The sequence below is a fragment of the Primulina tabacum genome, chromosome 9, assembly GCF_025594145.1.
Source record: "Primulina tabacum isolate GXHZ01 chromosome 9, ASM2559414v2, whole genome shotgun sequence".
In the NCBI taxonomy this organism is placed as follows: Eukaryota; Viridiplantae; Streptophyta; class Magnoliopsida; order Lamiales; family Gesneriaceae; genus Primulina; species Primulina tabacum.
The window spans coordinates 33,821,887-33,847,357 of NC_134558.1; the positions used below are offsets into that span (position 1 = coordinate 33,821,887).

The 25,471-nt window shown below is 36.0% G+C and overlaps 1 protein-coding gene across 1 annotated transcript; it reads right to left on the reverse strand.

Moving 5' to 3' along the window:
* Nucleotides 1–232: 232 nt before the first annotated feature.
* LOC142555371 (uncharacterized) lies at nucleotides 233–21,135 on the reverse strand. Its single transcript, XM_075666208.1, has 11 exons — nucleotides 20,863–21,135; nucleotides 20,150–20,433; nucleotides 19,836–20,030; nucleotides 16,204–16,550; nucleotides 14,181–14,472; nucleotides 8,016–8,174; nucleotides 7,413–7,778; nucleotides 6,576–6,641; nucleotides 6,397–6,445; nucleotides 5,713–5,836; nucleotides 233–512 (listed from the first exon to the last, which is right to left on the reverse strand). Exons 1-11 carry the CDS (start codon nucleotides 21,128–21,130, stop codon nucleotides 434–436), a joined length of 2,229 nt encoding a protein of 742 aa, XP_075522323.1. The 5' UTR covers nucleotides 21,131–21,135; the 3' UTR covers nucleotides 233–433.
* Between the last annotated feature and the right edge of the window lie 4,336 nt (nucleotides 21,136–25,471).

The following is a 25,471-nucleotide window of genomic DNA, read 5'->3' on the forward strand; positions in this document are numbered from 1 at the left end:
AATTGACATTCTCCCCGCTGAGTATGTACTACTAGCAAAACATAAACGAAGGAAAAGTTGCTCAGTTCAAAGGGCACTGCTCAATGACACACTTTCGAGAACACAAACATAGACGTGCCTTCTTTGTAAAAGATTTACATGTCACAATTTATATTTCTGTGGAGGACACGTAAAATAGTTGAAACAATTGCAAAAACTATTCTCGATATTGACTGACAAGATACGAGGCGGATGCCAAAATTCCTTTCTGGAGAAATTCTACAATCATGAATAAGCGAACAATACATGAAAAAATCAATCCAAGCTCACATCTCAAATGGAAGAAAATGAATGTTGCTTTTAGTTTAAATTAGTGGTATCTAATATTTTCCTTATGTAAACAATGAATTACTCTAACCTGAGCCTCTGAAGAGAGAATTAAGGCAATTATCAGCTAAGGTAGCGCCGGAACCATGTTCAAAGCCTTGAGAATAAAGGCGTGTGTAAATGCTTCTTCTTGGAGCCTCTCAAATCTGCATCACAAAAATAAATCAAATTTTCATTTAAATAGAAAAGATAAAAATAAATCAGGTTTCGGGTATTAATATGATCGATGACTATGCAATTGAAACCTTAAACCTTCAATTATTGATCAAAAAACAGCATTTGAGTACAATCTCCGTATTCCAAATAATTATATTCTGCACAAGTAAATTGATAAGTGCGATTTTAGCACTTATATTATGTTAGTAGTCGACTTGAATTATGTTAGTTTTCGAGCAGTGTTTTGGGGTATGTTTTGTCATTTGTAGGAATTCAGGCAATGACCGATGGTTTGTGACATAAATAGGCATGGAAAGAGACAAGAGCACGGAAAAGAAGAAAACAGATGTCCAAACAGGGGAAGAAATTCGAAGGGCAGGCTCACCCGGGTAGCGCGGGTGCTCTATGGAAGGGGCACGGGTATTGTGATTGGGTGAAGGTGTTTGATTGTCACTTGTGTTAATTTGGAGCGTCCAGTCTGAGGGAGTATAGTTTGGTGGTGCCGATGGTCAAGTGGATCAATTGCCTGCACGGAGTTTGATAGAAGGCTCCACAGAAAAAAACAAAAGCAAGACCACCTCATCATCTTCGGCAAACTATAACACCACAAAATTCTGGAATGAGGAGGCCGTAAATCATTACACGGCCATGTTAACAAATAATTTAGTTAACAAACGTGGGTTAGATATATCCCACCATACCACGGGATGATTGTAGAGGCCGAAAGAAGACAATGAATGGATTTTGCACGCCCTCCGGCGGATGTCAGTGATCTGTCTAGTCCGTGAATTTTATGCCAACTTGAAAGTCAAACACAAAGGGCGAGGAAAGATGGTGGCCTTTGACAGCCACACCATAAACACAGTCTACAAAATCCCAATGATCATGCATGATGAATACATTGAGTATCTGCAGGAGCATTTAGATTACGGTGAGGCTATCAGAAAATTTTGCGGAGAAGAAGCTGAATGGAGAATGAATCAAATGAGCCCGTGTCATTTGCCAAATCTGATTTGCTAGACGTTGAAATGAGCTGGTAATCGTTTGTGGCGGCTAGACTGATGCCCACGAGCCACACAATCACGGTTACACGAGATAGGACAGCCTTTGTCTACGCCATCATTACCAGCTAGGCCACAGATTTGGGCCGAATCATACAGGCATCCATCTTTCATGCAGTGAGAGGAAGCACCACCGGAGGACTGCCACACCCGTCGCTTATCACCGATCTATGTCAGTATGCAGGTGTCACTTGGGATGACCGTGAAGAGTTGTTGAAGGTCCAAACCCCTATTGTTGAAGCGTATCGAGCAGCGGCCATCACATTTGAGCAAAGGCGAGCACGAGAAGAAAATAGGGCATTTAATTGTCGCACAGTAGAGCGCAGGCTGCCACCACTCACATCTACCTTACGACAATGAATGAGAGGTTATCATTGTTGGAGCAATATGTTCATCAGCAATGTCAGGAGATGACTACATATCGCCACCTGTCGGACACTTTTATGTCCTTCATGATGGACTTTACCTCAGTGCTGGCCCAGAGATTCCCAACGACCTCGCCAGAGGATGTGCCATTCCCTCCCACCCAACTTGGCCACCCCATGATGATGATGAGGATGATGACCACTGACGGTCGTCGCCGTAGCTATGTGTGTTCCTCTGATCTTTTTATCGTCTTACTGTACATTGAGGACAATGCACGTATCTAAGTTTGGGGGCATATGTTTTGAATTATCAGTTGTTTGCTTGTAACCTTGCTTTATGTGTTTACTTTAATTTTAAAAACAAAACTATGTTCATCTTTGATTCAAGTGTCTAGTCGTGGGAGAATTAATGGTTTGTCCAATGATGAAAATTGTGATTGAATGCAAGAAAATTACATTTTTAAACCAACCCAAGGAATTGAGTCTGATGTTTGTTCACAACAGCTTCTAAATTTTCACAAACCTCACACACGTAATGCCATGACCATTGATATTCCTGACACTTACAGAACATTTATGTAAACTTTGTGATGCGGAATAGATTATTGGATTCTAAAACTTTTGTGATTTTCACTAGATACTGAGATAAATTTTTGCACACAGAGATGATTTATGAATTTATTGAAGTTGTTTGGGCTTGTTTTTATTGACTATTAAATCTTCTGCATGCCTTTTGAGCTTTGTTTACAATGAGAATGAGATGTGTTCAATCGATAAATTTCGTTTTCTAGAAAGTCATTCACTTGTTTCAGCTGGTTGATTGTGAATTGAGAGTTGTCTAGAACTTATTGTAATACCTTCGAGGTGAAATATATATAATATGTGACTTAGGAATGATATAGGCAAATTTTTTATTTGTTTGAGCCTTTCGAGCCACCAGATGACATTGTTTAATCCCTAGTCACCTCATTTGAGCTTATGGAAAATGAATGACACGTGTGAAAGCATGTGAGTAGCCCTCATTCAGCATCATTTCAAAATCTCACATCAACCACCTAATAAATAGCCTACACATTGTTTCATACCTTTGATGGAGTATGCACAAATGCACTAAAAAAATTTAGTGTCCCAGAAGAAAAAAGAAGAAGAAAGAAACAGGGTTGAAAAGATAGAAAAATGATCGGGATGAGGTGAATTCAAAAGGAAAAGAAAAACGATGAAGTGCAAAGTAAACAGGAGTGGAATTTGATGGGCGAGCGTGCAAAAAGATGATCTTCGATTTACTCATTTCCTTGCATTCCTATATTTTATTTGTAGTCAAGAGCCGAAGCTTCACATTATAAGCTTGAAAAGGCATATTGACTAAGTCACATTTATCCAATATACTAGCGGAGAAGGTTGTGAGAGTTAAGCCTATGGACACTCGATAAACACTGTTAATGAGTATGGATTCTAATCAAATCACACATACACTTCTCATCGCATTGAATTACACTTGGGTACACTTTTCTTGAATATTTGTTGAACCAAATGTTTACCCAAAAAGTCATTTTGATATGTGTGAGCGAATGTTTATTTTAGAAGATTGTGGTTTGAAACCTGAGCCACGGAGTCTGAATATGTGAAGTTAACAAGTTGCATGAATCTATCTAAGTGTTAGGTCAATTAGATAAGATTGACAAATCACTCACACACGTGAACTTTTGAGCATGTTGTGACAAACACTTGATTTGAGAACTTGGATACTTTATCTCCGAGGTCAGTTATGATTAAAAAATTACACGACTTGAGTTTGTTTGTTAGTATCGCTTTTATTTGTTTCTAGGTCATTATCTGTTATTATCTTTCTTTCTTTTTCTGCTCGGGACTAGCAAAAGTTTAAGCTTTGGGAGAGTTGATAAATGCGATTTCAGCACATATATTATGTTAGTAATTGACTTGAATTATTAATTTTCAAGCAGTATTATGTGTTTTGATGTATGTTTTGTCGTTTGTAGGAATTCAGGCAACGTTCAATTGTTTGTAGCATAAATAGGTGTGGAAAGATAAGAGCACGGAAAGAAGAACACAGATGTCAAAGCAGGGAAGAAAATTCAAAGAGCAGGCACACACAACTGGCAGTTTTCCGAGACAGAAATAAGTGTGAAAGTCGAACCATCAGCGCACCTACGCTTATCCAGGGGCGCAGCCCGTACAGAGTTGGGAAACTTCGTATACTAGGTTTTAAATGATGACTAGGACAAATTTAAAAGAGGACTTCTCCAGATTTTTGAGGAGAGAACGACTGAGAGACCCAAAATGACATTGAAGAGCGAGAGATCTTGGTACGAAGACAGAGAGGGTGGCATTCAAGGACGGAGAAGTATCATCTATCTTTGTTTTGATTTCTTCTCTTTCTTCTGATTTTTAGATTGATGTTCAAGAACATGTTCTGCCATATTTTACTTTCTTTATAATTAATTTATTTGTCTAGAGGTACGACATAGCTTGTTTTGAAAAACTATGTTTTTGACTAGTTGATTTACATATTTGAATTCTTCGTTCAATTTATATGTGTTTTCCTCTGTTTAATTCTTTCAATTTACTGGTCATATATTAAATGATATAATATTTAGATTCTATCCGTCAGAAAATGAGATTTTGAATAAGATCATAGAAAAATACGTAGTTGGTGTTTGACTGTTTGTAGAGTTCGGAAGGTATGTAACTCCATAAAAACCATCAGAAGAATTATTGTACGAATTATATTATTTGATTTAGATTTTTGATTGGGATGTTGTATTAGATAATAAATTTTATTCGGCACTTAGAAAGAAGAGTATAAAAGATTAAAAACTCTTGGTTAATAAATTAGAAGAAATATCACTAAAGATGTCAATAGGAATTGAACATAATGGATGGTCAAGTGAAATCGAACCTCTAGAATTTGTCTCTCATTGATTTTCTAATTGTTTATTCTCGATTAATTTTTGCAATCTTTATTATTTGTTATCAAACTCATTTAATTTTATAAATAAAGTTAAGATTATTGTTAATTATTCATTCTCTATGGGACAATATTCCTACTCTACCCCTTACTAAAACTTGACACTATACACTTGTAGTAAGAAATCACACAACATAAATTCCACAAGAATTTTAACCTCTCCTTCTATAATTTTCAAATTTGCAATGCGTGATTTTCAACAAATTCTCTCAACGTATCTATTAATTATTTTCCTATCGTGAATCCTAAATCTAATGATAGTACTGATTCAGTGCTACATATATTCATGGATTATATAATTGAGGTTTCAAACAAAAGCCCACATTTTTAGAAGGCCAGTTTATCCAAACCGCAGATATTAACATAAATGAATGGTTACACAAAAGTAGAATTACAAGCCTTAAAAATGCAAAATAATTTATCATCTCAAAATTATAAACTATATGAGGTCCCACAACAGTTAACTTGAATTTTCCTCAGGAATTGGTCTTTTGTGCTAAATACCATATGCATATTTGCAGTAAACATATGATGGGCAGTGCTAGAAATCCTAAACAAAATGCCATGGACACTCAATTGCAAAAGTGAAGTTGCCTACTTCTACTTGAGATGTGAATAATGTTACTTTCACATATACTCTCCAAGTGCCCAGATTCTGATTTAGCGATTTAAAAAAGTTGTGAGAGTTCTAATAACTGAGATGAAAATCCGATGTTGGTTCAAAACTCATATTCATGCACCAACGAAATGAAAAATGAAAAATAAAAAAGTTTATCACCTTCCAGACTTTGAAAAATGTCCTGCACCAAGTTCACATTTAAACAGCAGAACATTATCATCAGTTTTCATCTCTCTCAACTTAGCAACAAATTTAGCTGGTTCTGAGTACATAACCCTTGGATCTGTCATGGAAAAATGCTCAGATGTTACCTCAGAAGATTAAGAATCTTTGTTTGACAGGAAACAGAATCCATCATACACGTCTTCATTGTACGAGCGACTTAGATAGCATGAACAACATACAGAACATACCAAATCAAGCAAACCATGACAGACAATGAACTGTATAGGTTAGATACAGCTAGACAGACATTAGCTAAATAAATATCATGGTTATGAAAATCATCCATATAAATGTGTTCTAACAGGGAATCATAAGAGACACAAAAGTTAAGAGAGTGATTAAGATGAAAACATTTGAACCACCCCTCTACCTGCTTTTAACTTATCATGGAAGCTAAAATAAGTAATTGATTCCATTCCACGGCAGAAATAGAAAGGTAAGCATTTTCTCAACATACCATTTTTTTTTTTGATAGGAAACTGAATATATTATAAAGACTTAGATTACAACATAGTGCGGATAAGAAATCCACAACACAATGCAATGGTACTAAATAACCCATCACTATATGATAGCATCATACTACCCTCATTACTTAAAGAAATTTTCTCAACTTACCATTTAGTCCAGCAGTTACAAGAATAGCCGGATAATTTTGTGCTTTGACCTATAAAAGTAAGTCACCTTTAAGCCTACAACCAACATCTTTTTATCTTTGACAAATTAAAGATAAATCATATGATACCTATTTCCTTTATCAACACAGAAACATAAAAACAGAATGATAAGGTACTCACATTGTCTACTGGGGAATAAGACTTCATATAGAAGTAAAACTCTTCTTTGCGAGGATCTCCCCATTCCTGTGGTAACAAAAGAAACAAGCAAGAGCAAACACACTTTATTTGCAGTGCATAGCTGTACTTATTGAACCATAATATCTTGCTAAATTCTAGAATGTTCTAACATTCTAGTAGCAAGTTGTAGACGAACTTACAACTTTGCCTCAAGAAATTATAACTTAAGAATTATGAGGCATAAGTAATTATTGTTTGGAGATAGAGAAGAAATGCTTAGACAAGAAAATTATGTCATAGTCCAACAACATGGCTTTCCCAAATGAAATGTAAATTCAATCAATTCCTAGTCCAAAAAAGTTCATGAATTATCAAAATGTTAACTTATTTTTCGGGAAGGTTGGGCTTATTTTCTATCGTCACCCCTAAATAAAAATCTTCAAGAGGAAAGTCCAAAAGGGAGTCCTAGAAAAACAGTCACGCAAACACAAGTGAGATATAAAAATAAGGAGGTAAAATGTAATGGGGGCATTGTGAGGAATTTGATTAAATGCTTTTGATAGAGCTTTTTGAGAGGGGTGTACAAATTTTATTTTTTTTTCTGTTTTGCTCATGGATTTAATCCTTCGCGATATTAACTTCAGAGAACTTGTAGAGGTACCAATGAAGAATGGACAAGAAGGATTATTCATGAACATGGTTTTGGATGAAATTTCCAGGTAAGGACTATACCTAAAATTCCAACTATTCCATTTTTTAGAGGAATTAAAGAACCATTAATGGACACCATTACTCAAACTATAGTCAAGAATAGGAAATCACGAAAACTAAACTGACCTCCCACTCAGAAGTCGTAAGGGGAATAGTTGGATCAAGCATCGTGGTCAAAGCATCAACAAAAGGTACTCCAGCAACAGCAGCCTTAAACAGGTTAGGTCTCATGTTAAGAACAGCACCAACTAGCAAACCCCCGGCACTTCTTCCCTCAATGCAAATCTTTTCCACAGAAGAATACTTCTTTGCTATCAAATATTCAGCACTAGCAATAAAATCTGTGAAGGTATTTTTTTTCCTGAGCAGTTTACCATTTTCATACCATGGTCTGCCCATTTCACCACCTCCACGGATGTGGGCAACAGCAAAAATGAAACCCCTATCTAACAAAGACAGCCTTGATGCCTTGAAATATGGATCAATACATACCTATTCAAACTAGTAGCTGTAAGAAGAAAACCATGAAATGCAACCAGAGGTTTCATGAAAAGACTAAAGTCATTGCTACTCACCGGCACAACATGAACTTTTTACAGTTTTATCCATGGACGGAAAACCACAAAGCATTAAATACAAAGGTAATGTCAAAATTGTGAAAGAACCTTTGTCAAGCAGCAATTTATTTCATTTCACATAAAACATTTTCTCAATAGAATAATATATTACCTCATAGGAACCATAACCATAAAGAAGTAATGGATCTGAGCCGTCAAGCTTAACTAGATCCTTTCGATAAACCATAGATATGGGTATTTGAGTACCATCTAGAGCAGTGGCCCACTGTCTTTCGGTTATGTAATTTGCAGAATCAAAGCCTCCTAAGACCTGAATCAGAACACGATTATTTATAACATTCATGGTTTACCTTTTTAGCTTCAAAAGTATTTATTAAAAGATCAAAAGTTATATCATTGAGCAATAAAATGAAAATAAAAATGAGCCGAAACCAAGAAATGGATGTAAAGTATTAGTGATGTACATAGATCCATCAATAATCCATGAACTAATAAAAGAAGATACAACCTTCACTTTGAAAGAATATAAAAACCTTGGGTATTCTTTTCTTCAAATAATGCCAGTCTGTCTCAAGCTAATGATGTCCATGTTAAGTTAGAGAAGTCAGATTATCCAGAATAGATCTCATAATGATCACATTCAAGAAAAGCATCCTGGAACAGAATGCTATACGCATAATTCAACAGTAATCGCCTCAGAATTCTCTTTAAAAAGCCTGAGCATAGACTTAGCAGTACAAACTACCAACAGAAAATCGGGTTGTGCCTGCAAAATTAATTCTATGATAATATAATATAAGAGATCTGCTATTACATCCCAAACAAGAACTCAATTAATTGAAATAGCACTTCATAGAACAGCTTATTAGAGCATTGTAATATTCGGATACTGTAGACTAGCATATATAATAGCAGGCAAGAGAAATTTCCAAGTAAAGGTATACTTGGCTGAACTAGCTGAACAGAAAATGCTAAGTAGTGTGAAATAGCTGCATATTGGGTGGTGGAGTGTTGAAGGAGTGGTACGGGCCAAAGATCATCTAGGCCTCCAATAGACAAACTGACAAAGTGATGCAAACATGAATGAAGAGATTCATTTTTATCTTAAATTATTAGACGACTTTATAAATATTTGTAAGCTTGTTTTGTTTGTCTTTTATTTTATTTGGTTTATGATTAGTGTAATGCCCGAGATTTTAATCAATACTTGTGAATTATCATGTATTATGAATAAGGGAATAGAAGAACAGACATAGAGAAGCGACATTGCAATTTGAGTTTTGTGACAACGAGACACCGCACCCGCGCCAGGAACCTTACCGCACCCGCGGTTGTCATTCTGAAATTTTGGGTGTTGGTACAGTAGAGGCAGCGCACCAGCGGTAAGAACAGGACTGCACCTGCGGTGAATGTACCGAGACAGGACCGCAGCCGCGGAACAGAGCATAGCGCACCTGCGGTCGTGCTTCTGAAATTTTGAATGTGGATCAGTATAGATAGCGCACCCGCGGTCCAAAAGCTAGCTCACCCGCGGTGCGACGTGCTGAATGAAAAATAAGACACGTGTTCCTCACCATGCAAGATATCTATAGATATAATTGTCTTCATTTCCTGCATTCTTCAGAGAGAGACCACCGAAACCCCATGGATGAAACCTCCTCAAACTCCAAGAGATATTAGAAAGTTGGTTATGCAACAACTAGCCATTCAAAGTTCAATCCGAGCTTAGATTCTCGTTCATCTTGTTACAAGCTACACAAGGATGTAAGTTTCTTGAGTTTTCAACATGATTCAGAATTTAAGTGTTGGAGAAATTATGATATGATTATTATTAAATGTTCTTGAGATTATAAGCAACGTTTATTCATAACCGGATCGAAGAACGAACATCGTATGCTATTATTATTATGTTCAGCATGTCTTGAGTTGGGTATATGCAGATTTCAGCATGGTAGATGTGTTATGATGAGGAGTATGAGATCTTGTATTGATTATTGATGTTTGAGTTGATCGATATCGCGAGATTACGCCATTATACCGTCGAATCAGTAGATTGATATTAATCAGATGCAGGATTGATTGAGATTTGATATTAGATTTGTATTATCATTGATTATGAGATGTTGGGATTAATATCTGATAGATATGATATTTCTGGGTATATCGTTCTTGTGCAGTTATGCCGTTGAAATAGAATTTGATTTCGTTCTGATTATATCCAGTATTGATTTGAGAATGTCTATTGATATTATGGCTATCCGATATTGTCATTGCCAGATTGGGTATGGACAGATTTGAATTCGAGACTGAGACTTCGACTTTGTCAGATCGAGAAGAGAAAGGTATAAATCGATGTTAACTGGGAGATCGACTTGAGTTAGATTTAACTCGAGTTTCCCTAAACCACATACTTGTATGGTATTGCTTCTTTTATACCTTTGTGTTTTTAAATGATTTCGTTATTCTATTGAATTAGATGGTAGAGAGCAGATAACTATTAAGTGAGAGTCACTGACAGAAGGGTTAGATTATGACAGAATAGTCACTGACCCATTGCACATTGTCAGAATAGGCTTAGTCTTTGGCAGATATGCCAAGACACTGGACGTTTGGTGTGTCGATATGCTTATGAGACAGAGCTGTCCTTATTGCAGATAATTCGATATAGAGTAGACCAAAGTTCAGAAATAAGAACGTACCACCACCGCGAACGGTAGTAGTAGGTGGGAGACTTGTTACATTCTTATTCATCGGGATCCCTAGATTAGACGAGAGATGAGTAGAGTCTGAGATGACGAGTCAGGAGTTGAATTACAGAATTTATAGATTGTGTTTCGTAGATTACGATCCATGTTTTTAGTTACTGTTTGATATTAAATCAAGTTTCAGATTATGATACATGCAGTGATATATGTTCCATGCTTTATGTTAGTTCAGTAATTGCATGTATACATTGTTTATACTGGGATTTATTCTCACCGGGGTTATCCGGCTGTTGTCTTGTTTGTATGTGTGCATGACAACAGGTGGGACAGGATCAGGGTCAAGAAGACGATGAGAGAGGACAAGTTAGCGTAGTGATTCCGGACTTGTTGTAGATATGGTTTTGACACTTGACATCTAGTAGTTGAACCTTAGTCTAGTTTAAATGCTTGGTGTACATGATTGTACTTTTATACTGATATGTATATTAGTTAAATTTCATTACGTTCCGCACTTGCATTTTAAAAAAAAAAAGAAGAAAGAAAAATTTTTAGACCCTGTTTATTTTAATTAATAATTAAATCCCAAAGATAGAAGATGATTAGCGTCCGGGTCCCCACAATTAGATTGTTTGATTTCTAAGTAAAAAATTTGAACTCTTGATTAAATTAATTTTTTTTTATTTAAAGGTTATCGTTAGCCTTGGTATAAACAGTTTCAAGTTTAATAAAATTCGATACCTGAGAGTTTTCTTAATGCTTGGTGTCCTTCTGTGTTTGCATTGTATCAGTTGGTACCAGAGTCATCGACCCACTGCTTCTACCATGCCTCCTCGATGTCGTGTAGCTAATGACCATGACCTGCTCACCACACTTGTGGAAGAAGTGACCCTTCTATGTTAATAGGTTGCATAGTTGCATGAACAACTATACAATCACATACCTACAAATGATGCAGGTGATGATAATAATCTGTTTGCACACCCTAACAGGCAGAGAATGCAAACCAAGTCTTGGTGGCACTTGCCACAAATGATGATCACTGTTGGGAAGCATTTTTCAAGGAGGAGATTCCCGAGTATTTTGGCAAATTACAACCAGACAAATTGTTGGATTGGGTCGCAGATGTGGATGAAATCCTCTCTTAAAGAAGTGCACATGCACAAACAACCTGCCCTCTTGGCCACTCATTTTCAAGGCCACACCACTGCTTATTGGCAAAAACTTAAAGCGTCTCAATCTCGAGATGGAAAGACACCGATTGAATCATGGGCGAAGTTCAAGAATCACATGCGGCGGATGTTTTGCCTTAAAATTATTCTCGTGTCCTTGTCAACTTTTGCAGACTTTGAGGAAGACCCTGATTGTTCGCCGCACTTGTCTCGCTCTGTGCCAGCACTTGGATGGTTGATATCACACAATTTTGTTCCAGGCCACATGTCCTATTGGGGAGCTTGAAGACCTCCAGATTCAATGACAAATTCTTCTGAGCCCAAGGAGAATGATGCAAATGAATTAAGAGATTCATCTTTATGTTAAACTATTAGGTAGCTTTATCAATATTTTTAACTTTGTTTTGTTTATCTATCTTCCGTTTATTTAGGAATGATTTAGGATAAGATTGTTTGGTTTTCTAGAACTCTTGGTGGAAATTCTTGAGTATTTTGGCAAATTATAACCGGACGAATTGTTGGATTGGCTTGCAGTCGTGGATGAAATTCTCTCTTTCAAAGAAGTACACATGCACAAACAACCTGCACTCGTGGCCACTCGTTTTCAGGGCCCCACCACTGCTTGGTGGCAACAGCTTAAAGCTTCTCAATCTGGAGATGGAAAGACATATTGAATCATGGGTGAAGTTAAAGAATCACATGTGGCGGATGCTTTTGCCTTCAAATTATTCTCGTGTCCTTATCAATGTTTGCAAAATTTGAGGAAGACCTTGATTGTTCGCCGCACCTGTCTTGCTCCATGCCAGCGCTTGGATGATTGATGTCACACCAATTTTGTTCCAGGTCACATGTCCTATTAGGGAGCTTGACGACCCTCCAGATTCGATGACTTCCGACCCCGGAAGAATGACTGCAAACATGAATTAAGAGCCATCTTTATCTTAACTATTAGATAGTTTTATCAATATTTTTAACTTTGTTTTGTTTATCTATCTTTCAATTATTTAGGAACGGTTTAGGATTAGATTTTTTGGTTTCCTAGTTCAATTCGAACTCTTGGTTATACTAGATTTTATTTTTCTATTTAAAGGCTATCATTAGCCTTGGTATAGACAGTTTTGAGTTTAATAAAATTTAATAGTTGAAAGTTTTCTTAATTCCTAACGTCCTGTGTTTACATTACATCACAAGTCTACATGAGGAAGGCCCATAAGAAAGTTTAAAAAGCAGTCACATCAACACACATAAGAGGGTATGGGTAAAGGGAATAACACATTAAGGGGGAAATCATTATGGAGTATTAAAGTAGCAGACTATTATCTATTTCTATCTGGAATGGTTAAGGTGAAACATGGTGAAATATTTCTCTCTTCTTTGCTCAGGGATTCAATTCCTTTATTATAAGATTAGCATTGGGTACTTGTTCCTCACCATTTCCGGCAGGAATATACAACAACGATCAAAGCCTGATTCAATTCCTTTATTATAAGATTAGCATTGGGTACTTGTTCCTCACCATTTCCGGCAGGAATATACAACAACGATCAAAGCCTTTATCCTACTAATTAGGGTCGGCTATATGAATCCTCTTGTACCATTGTGATTTATCCCCTGTTACATCCCCATCTATATTTAAAATAATATTATCCTGTTTTATCGTAGTTAACCAAGCCTGCCTTAGTCTTCCTCTTCCTCGGTTAATATACATATTTGTCATGGTTTCATGTTGCACAAATGGGGCATTTATTGGTCACCTAAGTACCCATCCATCCATCTTAATTGTCTCTTGAAGTTTTTACTCAAAAGACAAAACCCCAATTTTCTCTTTGGTGCCTTATTTCTTATTTTGGCCATTCTCGTATGTTCCCACATTCACCTTAACATCCTCACATTTGTGACTCCCATTTCCAGCATTAATATAAAATACAAAAAACAAACTTACCTTCATTATCATGTTCACCCCCTCTATTTATTTATTTTAATTTCAGGCTGTTGTTCTAGGGAATACTCGAGGGTGAGACTGGCTAAAGTCAATTTAGTAGACAGACAATTGTAACTGGGTGGCTACGTGTCCAGGTACATGACAACAAAGTACAAGATCAACTGAATTCCCAGCAGCTTCTCAGGTCAGATACATTAAGCACAACTTAGATATCTCTTGACTTCAAAACCCCAACTTTCTACGAGGAGACGACCAATGTCAAAAAAAATTCCTTTCATTACATTGTTTGCATTCATAAATACAAAGACAAAAACCTAAAAGAATAGTACTGCATTTTGTTGATAGGAGAAACAAATGAAAATGAAATTTCAAATAAAGGAAAAAAAGTAAAAGAAATTGTGTGAATGGAAATGAAAACGAGAAGCCAAAAATTATGTGTCAAAACTCAAAAGAAACTTAGAGTTGTAGCTTTTGTAACAGTCATATGTGCGCTAACTCACCACTTCTATCTTCTTGAGAACTGAAATATGAGAATTCATATCATACTCATAAACAGAAGGAGGAGTCCTCATTGAGCTGTAATGAAACCTTAAAATACTGGAAGAGAATTGAGACTCCAAGGAATCCAATGAGTATATAGGATCAACATAATCCACAGTCTGACCACCTTGAAGTCTATCAAGTGGCTCTCCAACAGCTGGAAGGTGATGAATAATTATCTTGGGCAGACCATCTTCACGCTCATAAACCACAAGATGATTGCTAAAGAGTTGGATCTCCTGAATATTTATACTGGTCAAAGCATAAAATTATTAATTAAGCTCATCAGCAGAAGGAAACTGAATTGAACAGCATTGGCATGGGAGTAATTCATTATCTACTCAATAAACATGAAAACAGAATGGATAAAAACTTAACGCATTCGTTTAATATAATTCCCAGGGAGAAATCAAAACTATAACTAGAGATGAACTTAGTATTGAAGGAATTTCCATTATCTTGGTGTATTGAAACCGACCTCGTGTGTATAATAAAAAGAATTTTGTCACAACAGGACATTGTCCATGTACCTTATAACATACATAACCATATTAAAATCAAATTCAACTGTCATCCTGTAACAATTTCTCAAAGTAAATAAATTACCTTCTTCGCTTTCATAATTTGTTTAGATGAAACAAGTCTTAGAGAAAAAATCTAGTACTTAATGCAAGTAGTCATCAGGGGTATAATAATGTAAGCATCACTAATACTTCCTGAACAATTAGTGCACTTACTGAAAAAGCTCAATAATTGTGTACATTATCTAGTTCATTAAAATCATTTATCAAGTAGGAGACTTCAAATTAGAGTGTTCCTAGTCATGATCATCATAATGATACGCATCTAAAAATCTATAGCAAGATGCAGCCTCCTTCATGAGAAAACACGCCATAGTGATCGATCCAATGTTGGCGACAATTTGTGGCGAAGTGTTATTTGTTTAAGGAGCGTGATTTGAATGTGTTGTGTCTAAGCATGTGAAATTAAGTGCCTAAGAATATAAAAGGAAATAACAGACAAATTTCCAACATGCCATGCACCAAAGAATGAAAAGAGATCCAAGGCTTCTGCTTCGAGCACAAAAAGTAAGACATGGCATCACGTCATTAATGACAGTCAATGCCCAGTCACTCATTACAGAACTTTATGCCACAACTGAAGTTTAGTGGACGCTTGGCTTTGCATCACCTTACGCCTCCGTTGACTCACCAATTGCTTCTCACCTTTTGGGGTAAGACTTCCAAGGCTCTACCCCTGCAGCTGCTCAAACTCAACTTTCGAAGAATTTTTGATGACAATGAAGAAAATACAGACACTTGCTGGGAAAAAATTAAGATCAACACTGCAATGTGGATCGCCACTCATGAAGACTTTGAGAATGTCTCCATATTAGATTTATTAAGAGATTGGGATTATGTGTATCATTAAGATAGCATCGATATTGTCTTTCTCATTATGACGGTGGACTACTAGTCCACTTATGTACTCTTTCTTATACTATTATTAATAAAATATTGTTTCTTATAAAAAATAAATAAATTGCATGCTTGCTTTTGGGTTTATTGTGAAGTGACCAACATTACCACCCCACGGGCATTTTTACTCTATCCTGCTGATGCTGCTAAGCAGTAGGTAAAAAGAAATAATCAACGAGAACAACAACCCTTTTCCCTACTTTATCATAAAATATCACACTGAACACAACTTACCATGTACAGGATACTGGTTATGTCATTACAACAGAAATTCTAATTTTTTTCGTCATCCAATTGACAACTTTTGGTGTTTCACTTTTTTTTCTTCTCAACTAGATTTTAGATTTTAGTGTACACGGTCTAAAACTCAACTAGAGAACCATACTGCACCATGCAATCAGCTAGCAATTATTTCAATAGTTATTTTGTTACGAAACTTAGAAATTAACAAAGTTCAGGGGTATGGTTCAGTTGAATAAAGAGTTGTGACTATCTGTATTATTACCTTGACCGGTGAGGAAGGATTACTGTAGTATCTGATGTATTATCCAGTGGGCAAACAAGTAACTCAGAATTATAACATTTTTCACTTCTCCTCTTAATGAAGAAATGATTCCCCCGATGACTTACGGATGTCTCTATGCCATCCAGACGCTGTGTCAAAATGATTAGCCCATTTTCAGGTTTTGAAATGTCGAGGTAAAAGACGAATCTTGTCATTTTGCTTTCAGATGCAACAAAGAGAAAATTTTTGCTCTCAGAAGCAGTAAGATCTAGAGAAAATCTGTCATCCTTTTCATGATAAAGGCAAGAATCTGAAGATTGTTCTGTCCCCAGGTTATGTAACCAAACCTGCCAAAATTAATACAGTGTCACAGTGATTAGATGTCAATTACTGAAAACAAACAGATGAGCTGTTACTTTGGTTTTAGGTAAAGCAGTCAGGAAAAATCTATGTTTTGCATTAAGGAAGCGAGGCTCCTTCGCCATGCTCATGTTTTGTAAGGCTAAACAAATTGCGATTCCTGAATACAAGCAACACGTCCCCTTTTTTTTCAGTTTTGGTTTCTCATTTAAATCTAGGAATCCCCGATTCCGTCACTAGGTCACAAGGCTCAGTTTCAGAAATTCGAAAACAAATCAAAGTCCTACAAACCTCACCGCCGTATTATCCTAAAGACCTGTCCAATACATATCCGCCGCCAACTTATGACCACAGCTCTCCACCCCTGGTCCATTCCCACTTGAAGTTTTCAGCTCTCTTATACCCTCAAACAAAATCTTTTGTCACCACCAACATCCCTGCTAGCATCCAATCATCAAAACTCAGCCTTTCTTTTCCTGTTCATCTACATCCACCAATGCCTACCACTCTCCAGATCAAATAGAAGTGCCCTTTTTTCTTTATTTTCTTTTATGATTTATTCTTTTCAAAGTCCTATGAAAAGGGACCTGCTTTGTTGGCATTTGGTTGAGCTTTCAATGTGACTAAACTAAAAAAAATTACTATTTTTTTAAATAATGATTGGATAAAATTTTGAATGATGATTTGATGTGTAAAAGAGGAAATAGTATAATGCTTGGCATCAAAAGTAGAGAGAAAAAACAATTAATTTGCAATTTTATATTTTGACATAGTTAATTGGAAATATGCAGTAAGAGTCATTAAAAGTATGGGAAAAAAGGTGGATAAAGATATTTAAATTTTGTAGGCCATAAGATGATTAAGCTTTGAGATGAACTCCTGAGCCCAACCAAACAGGGCCTATCATGCTTCCATTGAGAGAAACAAACGTCAACTTCAGGCATTTGATATGCGCCCCAGTAAGTATTTGATGTAAAAATAGATAAAAGCATTTGATACTGCACAATAATTATTATTTCAATATAACATTGTCTCATTGGACATTCCAATAATTTGAACCAATTAATATCAAGCTCCAACAAGTGAAGAGTGCACTCAGATTGAGAATATGCCAAGTTTTTAACTGCTAACTGAATTTTGACGCATCAAAATGATTAGCCAATAAGAATTGTCTTACTTTTTTGGTAATGGATTTTTTTTTCAGATGGATGACTTTATCCTCAAGAGTATTTGGCTTCACTTAATTTTCCTTACTCATAACTATTTCAGAGCATCTGCACTGGAATTATCCTTCATAGTTGTTCACGCCTGTCTAAGGATCAATCAACTAGAAGAATCAGTACATTAGGTGGAAGATTATCTGCAGAATGGGAACTCGTAAAGGATAACTTCTCAGTAATAGAAGGCTCGACAAACCCAAATACGACCTATCATGAATCAGAGCAAGAATAAGTAGATAGGCCAATAACATCTCCATGTCTTCTAAAACATTTTCATTTTCTAAACATGTAATGACAACTATCAATACCAAAATCTCCATAGTCTGGTTCCCCACAAACACGTGAAAAGGAGCATAATCTACCAAAAAGACAAACTATTTTATTATCGAACGCTAGAAATGTCAAAATGGCCTAAGCCCCCTGGGCCTGCCATATAAAATAGGTGGCTCAGGTTGGCAATTTCCCAACCCACCAAAATGACAGGACGGCCACCTAAAATAGGAGGGTTGGTTGGTAATTTCTCGACCCGCCAAAAAGGATAGCTTGTTTTGACATGTCTATTGAACAGTGAGCTGGTGGACTCTTTAGGATTGCAATATTGTCCTACGGTAAAATGGAGGTAGCGCCTATGCATTTCATTGTCACAACTCAATTGGCTGATAATTTTTACATGGATGTTTAAAAAATAGGAGATGCGAGAACAACATACACCAATTCAGACCGCATGCAATAAGAAAAAAAGAGAAACCTTGGGATCCGCCTTGCCACTGTAAAACTGAGATCCGTTGATTACGGCACGCATATTGATATACTTATTCAAAAGATGAGCACTTGGCCACACAAGACTCTTATGCTGGGAAAATCGAGCTCATCCAATATGTTCTTCAGGGCGTGGAATGCTTCTGGGTGTCTATTTTGCCCATCCTTAATGGTATCACCGATAAATTTTATGCAATCCGTGGCGGATTTGTTAGGAACTCTAAGCTCCCTCCTATCTCTTGGCAATCTTTGTGTTCACCTAAGAGCGTAAGGGAAATGGGTCTTCGGGATCTTCGCATTTGAAATTAGGTGATGTGTGTTGTTCTTTGGGATATTTACTCAAAAAATGACTCTCTTTGAGTCAAGTGGACACATTGCACATACACTGTTAATATGGATCTTAGGCACTGGGAACCGAGGCGTGTGGATTCACCGTTAATCAAGAAAATACTTGCCATCAAAAAAGAAATGGTTATATTGTTGTCTGTTGATGCTACCTCATTAACAGCTGAATGGTTCTCAGGCTCTTCTGGCCAGTCTCATATCTTCTTCAGTTCTCCCGCCTTGCCTATGTCTCGATTGCTCGGGCCAGCAGTTGTTTGGAGTTCTAGAGTGCTGCCAAAACATGCATTCATTTTGTGCCTTTGTGCCAAAAGAAAGCTTCTCACTAAGGACAAACTTCTTTTTGTTAAGGACAAAAGTTGTGTTATTTGTTCTAGTTGCGATGAATCTATTGATCCCCTTTATTTTTAATGCAACTTTAGTTGACAGTTTTGGAGCAAGGATCAGATTTTGGTTCATATTCATTACTCAATGTCTAGCATTAGAGCTTCCCTCGAATGGTTCAAAATGTGCATATATCGTCCCTCTGTCATCAACAAGCTCATATGTTTGCTTTCACTGCGATGGTTTATGCTATTTGGACAGCCAGGAATAACTTGACCTTTGAAGATATTGTACCAGATGTGGACCGTGCTTTGTTCAGGATTAAAGTTTTTGTACTTAGATGCATATATTTATATTTCTCAGCGACTACTACTAGTTTTCTATATTAATTGTGTCACATGTTTTGATGGTGCTAGGTTCATACAATACTTGTTTTTTTCTTCATTTGCCCTTTCACGCAGTATGCTGTAACTAACATTTATAAATTTGCATATAAGGATAAAAAAAAAGAGAGAGAAAAAAACTTTAATGTTTGTGGTGGAGTAAGTTTGTTGGGGTCATTAAGAGTGCTGAGTGACATAACTCGCCAATAATTCCACATAACAAAATCAGCCTTTAAATGCCTACCTTGTCAGGACGGAGGATCTCATCCATAGTAATATAAAGTAAAGCATTGTCACCAGCCCATTCAATTTGTGATGTAACTCCAACTAAAGGCTTCCCAACAGGCGTTTGAGACTCGGCGTCAATGATATTAATAGAGTAGATTTCATCTCCTTTAGTGTCTTCTGCATAAGCTACCAATTTATTGTTTGGGCTAACCTGAAGACAATGTTTCAGAAAAATGAGAAAAAAGGAAGGACAGCCAGAAGAAAAACTGCAACCAAGGACAAAGCTGAAAATCAAAGAAAAGAATAGATGAAAAAATAAGGAGATCTTGCTTTGAAAGCACCAATGACATAAAATCCATGTTCTTGAGCTTTGACATTTTCATCAAGAATGACATGCTCTGGAGGTGTATCTGGTCCAGTTGGCATCGTGTCATGAACAGAAGCAGGTATACCAATATCAGCAACCGGACGGCGGCAATGTTGTGCATATTCTTTACCCTGCAAGGTCCTTTTGTAATAATAGTAAGATCCCCTGCGCAAGGGAGCAGATATATCGTCTTCTTTTACCCGACCTCGTATCTCACGGTATAGTTGATCTTCTAATTGTTTGATTCCTGAGCAAGATGAAATCAAACAGATATAAACCTAGATATGAAAAGGCCAACACAAAAACAGGTTAATGGAACTGAATTAATCCCAAATATCAAAAATACCTAAGCAATATATCCAAAAAAGTTTCGATTCAGAATCAAATTGACCTTCTTCGGAAGCAGCTTTCATAGTATTAATTCTCTCTTATATGCGGACAAAGCAATACAAAGGCATCCCGATGATTAGGGATATTCAGTTATTTTATTTATGTTTCTCCATGGATCAAAAACCCCATCTAAACAAACAGTCAGACACACTGGAATAATCAGCCTATCGCTCCAAAGCATTATTAGAAGAACACCAAGAATTAATTTTTTTAAAAAAAAACATCCGACCATAAGAACGAATAGCAAATTTTTGTTTAGAGAACATAAACAATGGATCGCACGAACCAGACATGACATGATCGACATAAGCATTTTCCAACTTGAGATAAGCAAGAACCTCTGCATCGGAGCGAGAGTCGTCGCGAAGCCAGTAGTAATTATCAACCCTGAGGTCCCCAAACATCTCCATCTCATGCTTCACTTTCTTCGCCGATGGAGGTTCCATTGTCAATGAAGATAATACACTGAAACTTCTTCTGCGAGGTGAAGAAAACGAGGATCGAAAGTGGTGGCGGGGGAGTGAAGTGCAGTTGGTCATTAGCGATAGTGCCATAGCTAAATAATATAATGGCTATGCTCGGGGGATGAATTTTTTGTAATTTATTTTTTTTTTCGATAAATTTATTTATTATTATCATATCCTATAATATCACATATTATAGTTTCTTGAAAATAGGAATAAGCTGTCAAATTTTAAAAAATAGGTACAAACTTGTATGAGACGGTATCATGAGTTGTATTTTGTGAGACGGATCTCTTATTTGGGTCATCCATGAAAAAATTATTATTTTTTATGCTAAGAGTTACTTTTTATTATGAATATCGGTAGAGTTGACCCGTCTCATAAAGATTCGTGAGATCGTCTCACAAAAAATGTTATCACTGTTCAACCTTTTTTGAATGATTGATGGGCTTTCATGCATCGACTAAAATTCTTTCTTTGTCCTTGGGTTTTCCAAATATTGAGCCTAATTTTAAGTTTGGTGTAAACAAATGTCCCCATGCATCGGCTTCTTCGATCCTCCCCTGCGCAATTAGCTAAATTGAGCCATGTAAGCCTCCCTTCATCGCTGATTGTGCCTTCTGTATCGCATCAACCCATGCAGCCCATTGCCTTAATTGGCTTTGGCTGTGGCTATCAACGTTCGCCATCATCTCTCGTTCTTCTTCTCTGAGGGCTTCCACATGTTCCACCGATAGTTAAACAAGAAAATCATAAGGCCAATGCACCATTCGCGTCGGGTGCACAGCCTGTTGCGCTTGGGGTTGCCACTCTTATAGCCCAACTTGTCAGCATTGAATCCCAAGCGACCCCCCATATATTTTCTTCATCTTCTGCCGCCTTGAGTGCGCCTCTCTTGACAACTTTTTGTGTTTTTTGCTAATCTTGATTTCTTTATTTGCACCGTTTATGTTTAAATTTGTGGGGAGTGACATGGTTACCTAATTGGAGTGGAATATTTTCTATCTTGGCTTTTTGTGCTTTGAATCTTCTTAAGGCTGGCTTATGCCAGGGCAAGAGGTTAATCTCTTGTAAAGGAATAATTCCTTGGCTGAGTCTTGACTCAGCATATCAAATCGACTTGTTCTAATATTAAATTTGGTAATTGTTATTATTATGTTGTTTGGAGAATTAGTTCTTGATAATTTCAAAGACATTTAAGTCAGATGTTTGTCATTTAAAATTCTTTTCACAACTCCCTCCTCAAATCAAATACGTCTCTCCAAATCAAATCCATCAACCAAGCTCAACCTAAATGATTATCAATTAAATAGCCTCGTTTGTGTCATGATCCCAGCGAACTGCCTTAACGGGATCAACAAATATGGAAATGGGAAATAATTGAGCCAAGTACATGTTTACATATATTATATTAAATAATCAATGGCAACGGGAAGGCTACCCCAATTATGTAGTCCAAAATAAGAAAATATGAATATAATAATAATAATAATTATTATTATTATTATTATATCAAATAGAACCTTCCTAATTATTATATCAAATGTCGGTGTTCTTTTTTCAGAAGTTCTTGGAAGTGATTGGGGAGGAGGTCACGATGGAGTGTTTAAATATTTTGAATGGAGAGGCCCCTCTTGAGGACTGGAATGCCACTACTGTTATTTTGATACCTAAGGTAGCGTCTCCAATGACTATGAAGGCCTATCGGCCTATTAGTTTGTGCAACGTCTGCTATAAAATTGTTAATCGCTCTCTCACGAATATATTGCGTCCCATTCTCAAACATACTGTGAATGAGTTTCAGAGTGCTTTTATCCCAGGCAGACTGATCTCTGACAATATTATACTGAGTTTTGAAACTCTGCACTGGATTAGAAGCAGAAAACAGGGACAAAAAGGCTATGCTGCTTTAAAACTTGATATGAATAAGACTTATGACAGAGTTGAGTGGTCTTTTCTTGAAGACATTATGATCAGACTTGGCTTCTCACGATGTTGGATGGAGAAAGTTATGTGATGTGTCAGAACAGTTAAGTACTTTTTCTCTCTGAATGGTGATCTGGTTGGGAACGTCGTTCCGAGAAGAAGACTGAAGACATTATGATCAGACTTGGCTTCTCACGATGTTGGGTGGAGAAAGTTATGCGATGTGTCAGAACAGTTAAGTACTTTATCTGGATGCATATCAAATAGAGCCTTCCTAACTTCGTCTCCCGTAAAAGGGGTACAAATAACAGAGTTTAACCGATCATCAATCATAGGGCAAACTTGATTCAATATACTATTTATTAATAATCTAGATAAAATTAATTTTATTTATTTTCGGCTGAAGGATTTATCGACATCTGACAATATGATAGATTTACTATGCAAATTTTTGTTAACTTGAAAAATGGTTTCGCCAAATCTTGCCGAAAAACATACAATCCTCATTATAGATTTGGTGTGCTTTGGAAAGAAATTGGTCTCAACCATCAGATTTAATCATAAAATTTGTGTACTTTTTATTATTTTACATTGCATTAAAGTTTCAAATTTCATGTTGTTTTCTTTGTCTGATGGGAGATTGGTATAGAAAACTAACCCGAATTTTTTGTTTCCAGTACATATCACTACTTATCTTAATTGATTTATTCTCTACAATTTATATTTCAAGTAGAAGATACTGAAAGACATGTATGTCTAATTTTTCAATTCAGTTCTTTCAAAAACATCAAATTGATGTTATTCATTCCCTGAAGTGAATGAACATAGTTGATACATTGTGTCGTGTGTAGATCAATTTTTCAATGAAGAATCTTTTATTTTACTTAAAGTCGAATAAAGATTAAAAAATCGACATAATGTGTGAAAATTATATGTTTCAAGTGTCATAAACAAATCTTCGTACATGTATTACGATAAAATATTATATATCTTAATTGAATATTGTAACAAATATACATTGATCTCCCGAATCATTATGTCATTCCCGAAGTACATTAAATGATTTCTACCGAGCATGATACATGATTTGCGGAGGAAATAGATTTCTACCAAAATTATATTTTCATTTTAACTTAACATATGTGTATTGTAGGACCGAGCGCTTGTCGCTTTACCAAAATCTATAGCTAGTGGTAATGATGCAACTCAAATCTTTTAAACTGCACAGCAGCTCAAGCACCACGGTTCGATCGCTCTTCAAGCAGGGACAATTATTGCTCCCAACAATCTCCCTCATAATAATTGCACTTCTCAATGGGAATCGAACCCGTGACCTTGGCTCTGATACCATTGTAGGACCGAGCGCTTGCCGCTTTACTTTGAGCTAGTGGTAATGATACAACTCAAATCTTTTAAACTGCACAGCAGCTCAAGCACCGCGGTTCAATCGCTCTTCAAGCAGAGACAATTATTGCTCCGAACATGTATCAATGATTCAAAATATCACTAATTGCCGATGAAAAATGACGTGTTTGATAATATTTGGATTTTTGAATCCAATGACAATATTTATTTAATCTAGTATGTTATTACAAATAAATTGCGTTATAAGAGCTCTAGTACTACGAAGATTTAATAAGCATATTTCTGAAGAAAAAAACAACAAATTTATTGTTTAGAATGAATGTTCTTTTTATGTCTCTAGACAAACATAATATCGAGACAACATGTCCAACGGATTTTTAAATAAAATTGGGTGATACAGAAACTCAGTTTCTCAAAAATGGTATGATATCAATGTCAATATGGTTAAATAAATATCACAATAAACCAGGAGTTTTTTGATATTGAAACTTTCTAACATAGTAAACATGAAGTCTAATGATATCGTAAACAAAAGTTTAAGGATGTTATAGAGTTAACTATTTTTGTATTACAAAGCAGAAATTTTTATACCAATAAAAAGTTCATTGGTACAAATATTTCTATAGTTTGACATGATTGATTGATTTGAGCATCTCAATTCTATCTATATAACAAATTATTGATAGATAAATATATTGATCAATAAACTAGAAGTTCTTAAATATATCGATGAGAAAATTCTTAAATCAATTAACCAGAAGATTATGAGATTTTAAGAATATATTGAATTGTTAAACGTGGTATCACTATCAGTTGTTCAAATTGGGACTGAATTTTTCTGGAATGTAAAAGTAAATACAAATATGGGTGGTGTCCACTACTCGCTCTTGAGGTGATATTTAATGGGAATAATAATTTTTAGAAGATACAATCAATAAAAATGTTTTAGTTGATTAATTATCAAATGTCTCCAATCAACTATTGAACCAGTAATTCTGAAAATAATGCGCCATATTTTGGGGACGTGATATATTGTAAGCAACAAATATTGTAGACATTATGCCAATTAATGATATTGTCTTGAGCCAATGTTTACTATTAAAATTATTGACCATGTGAAAAAATGCACTACATAATTGA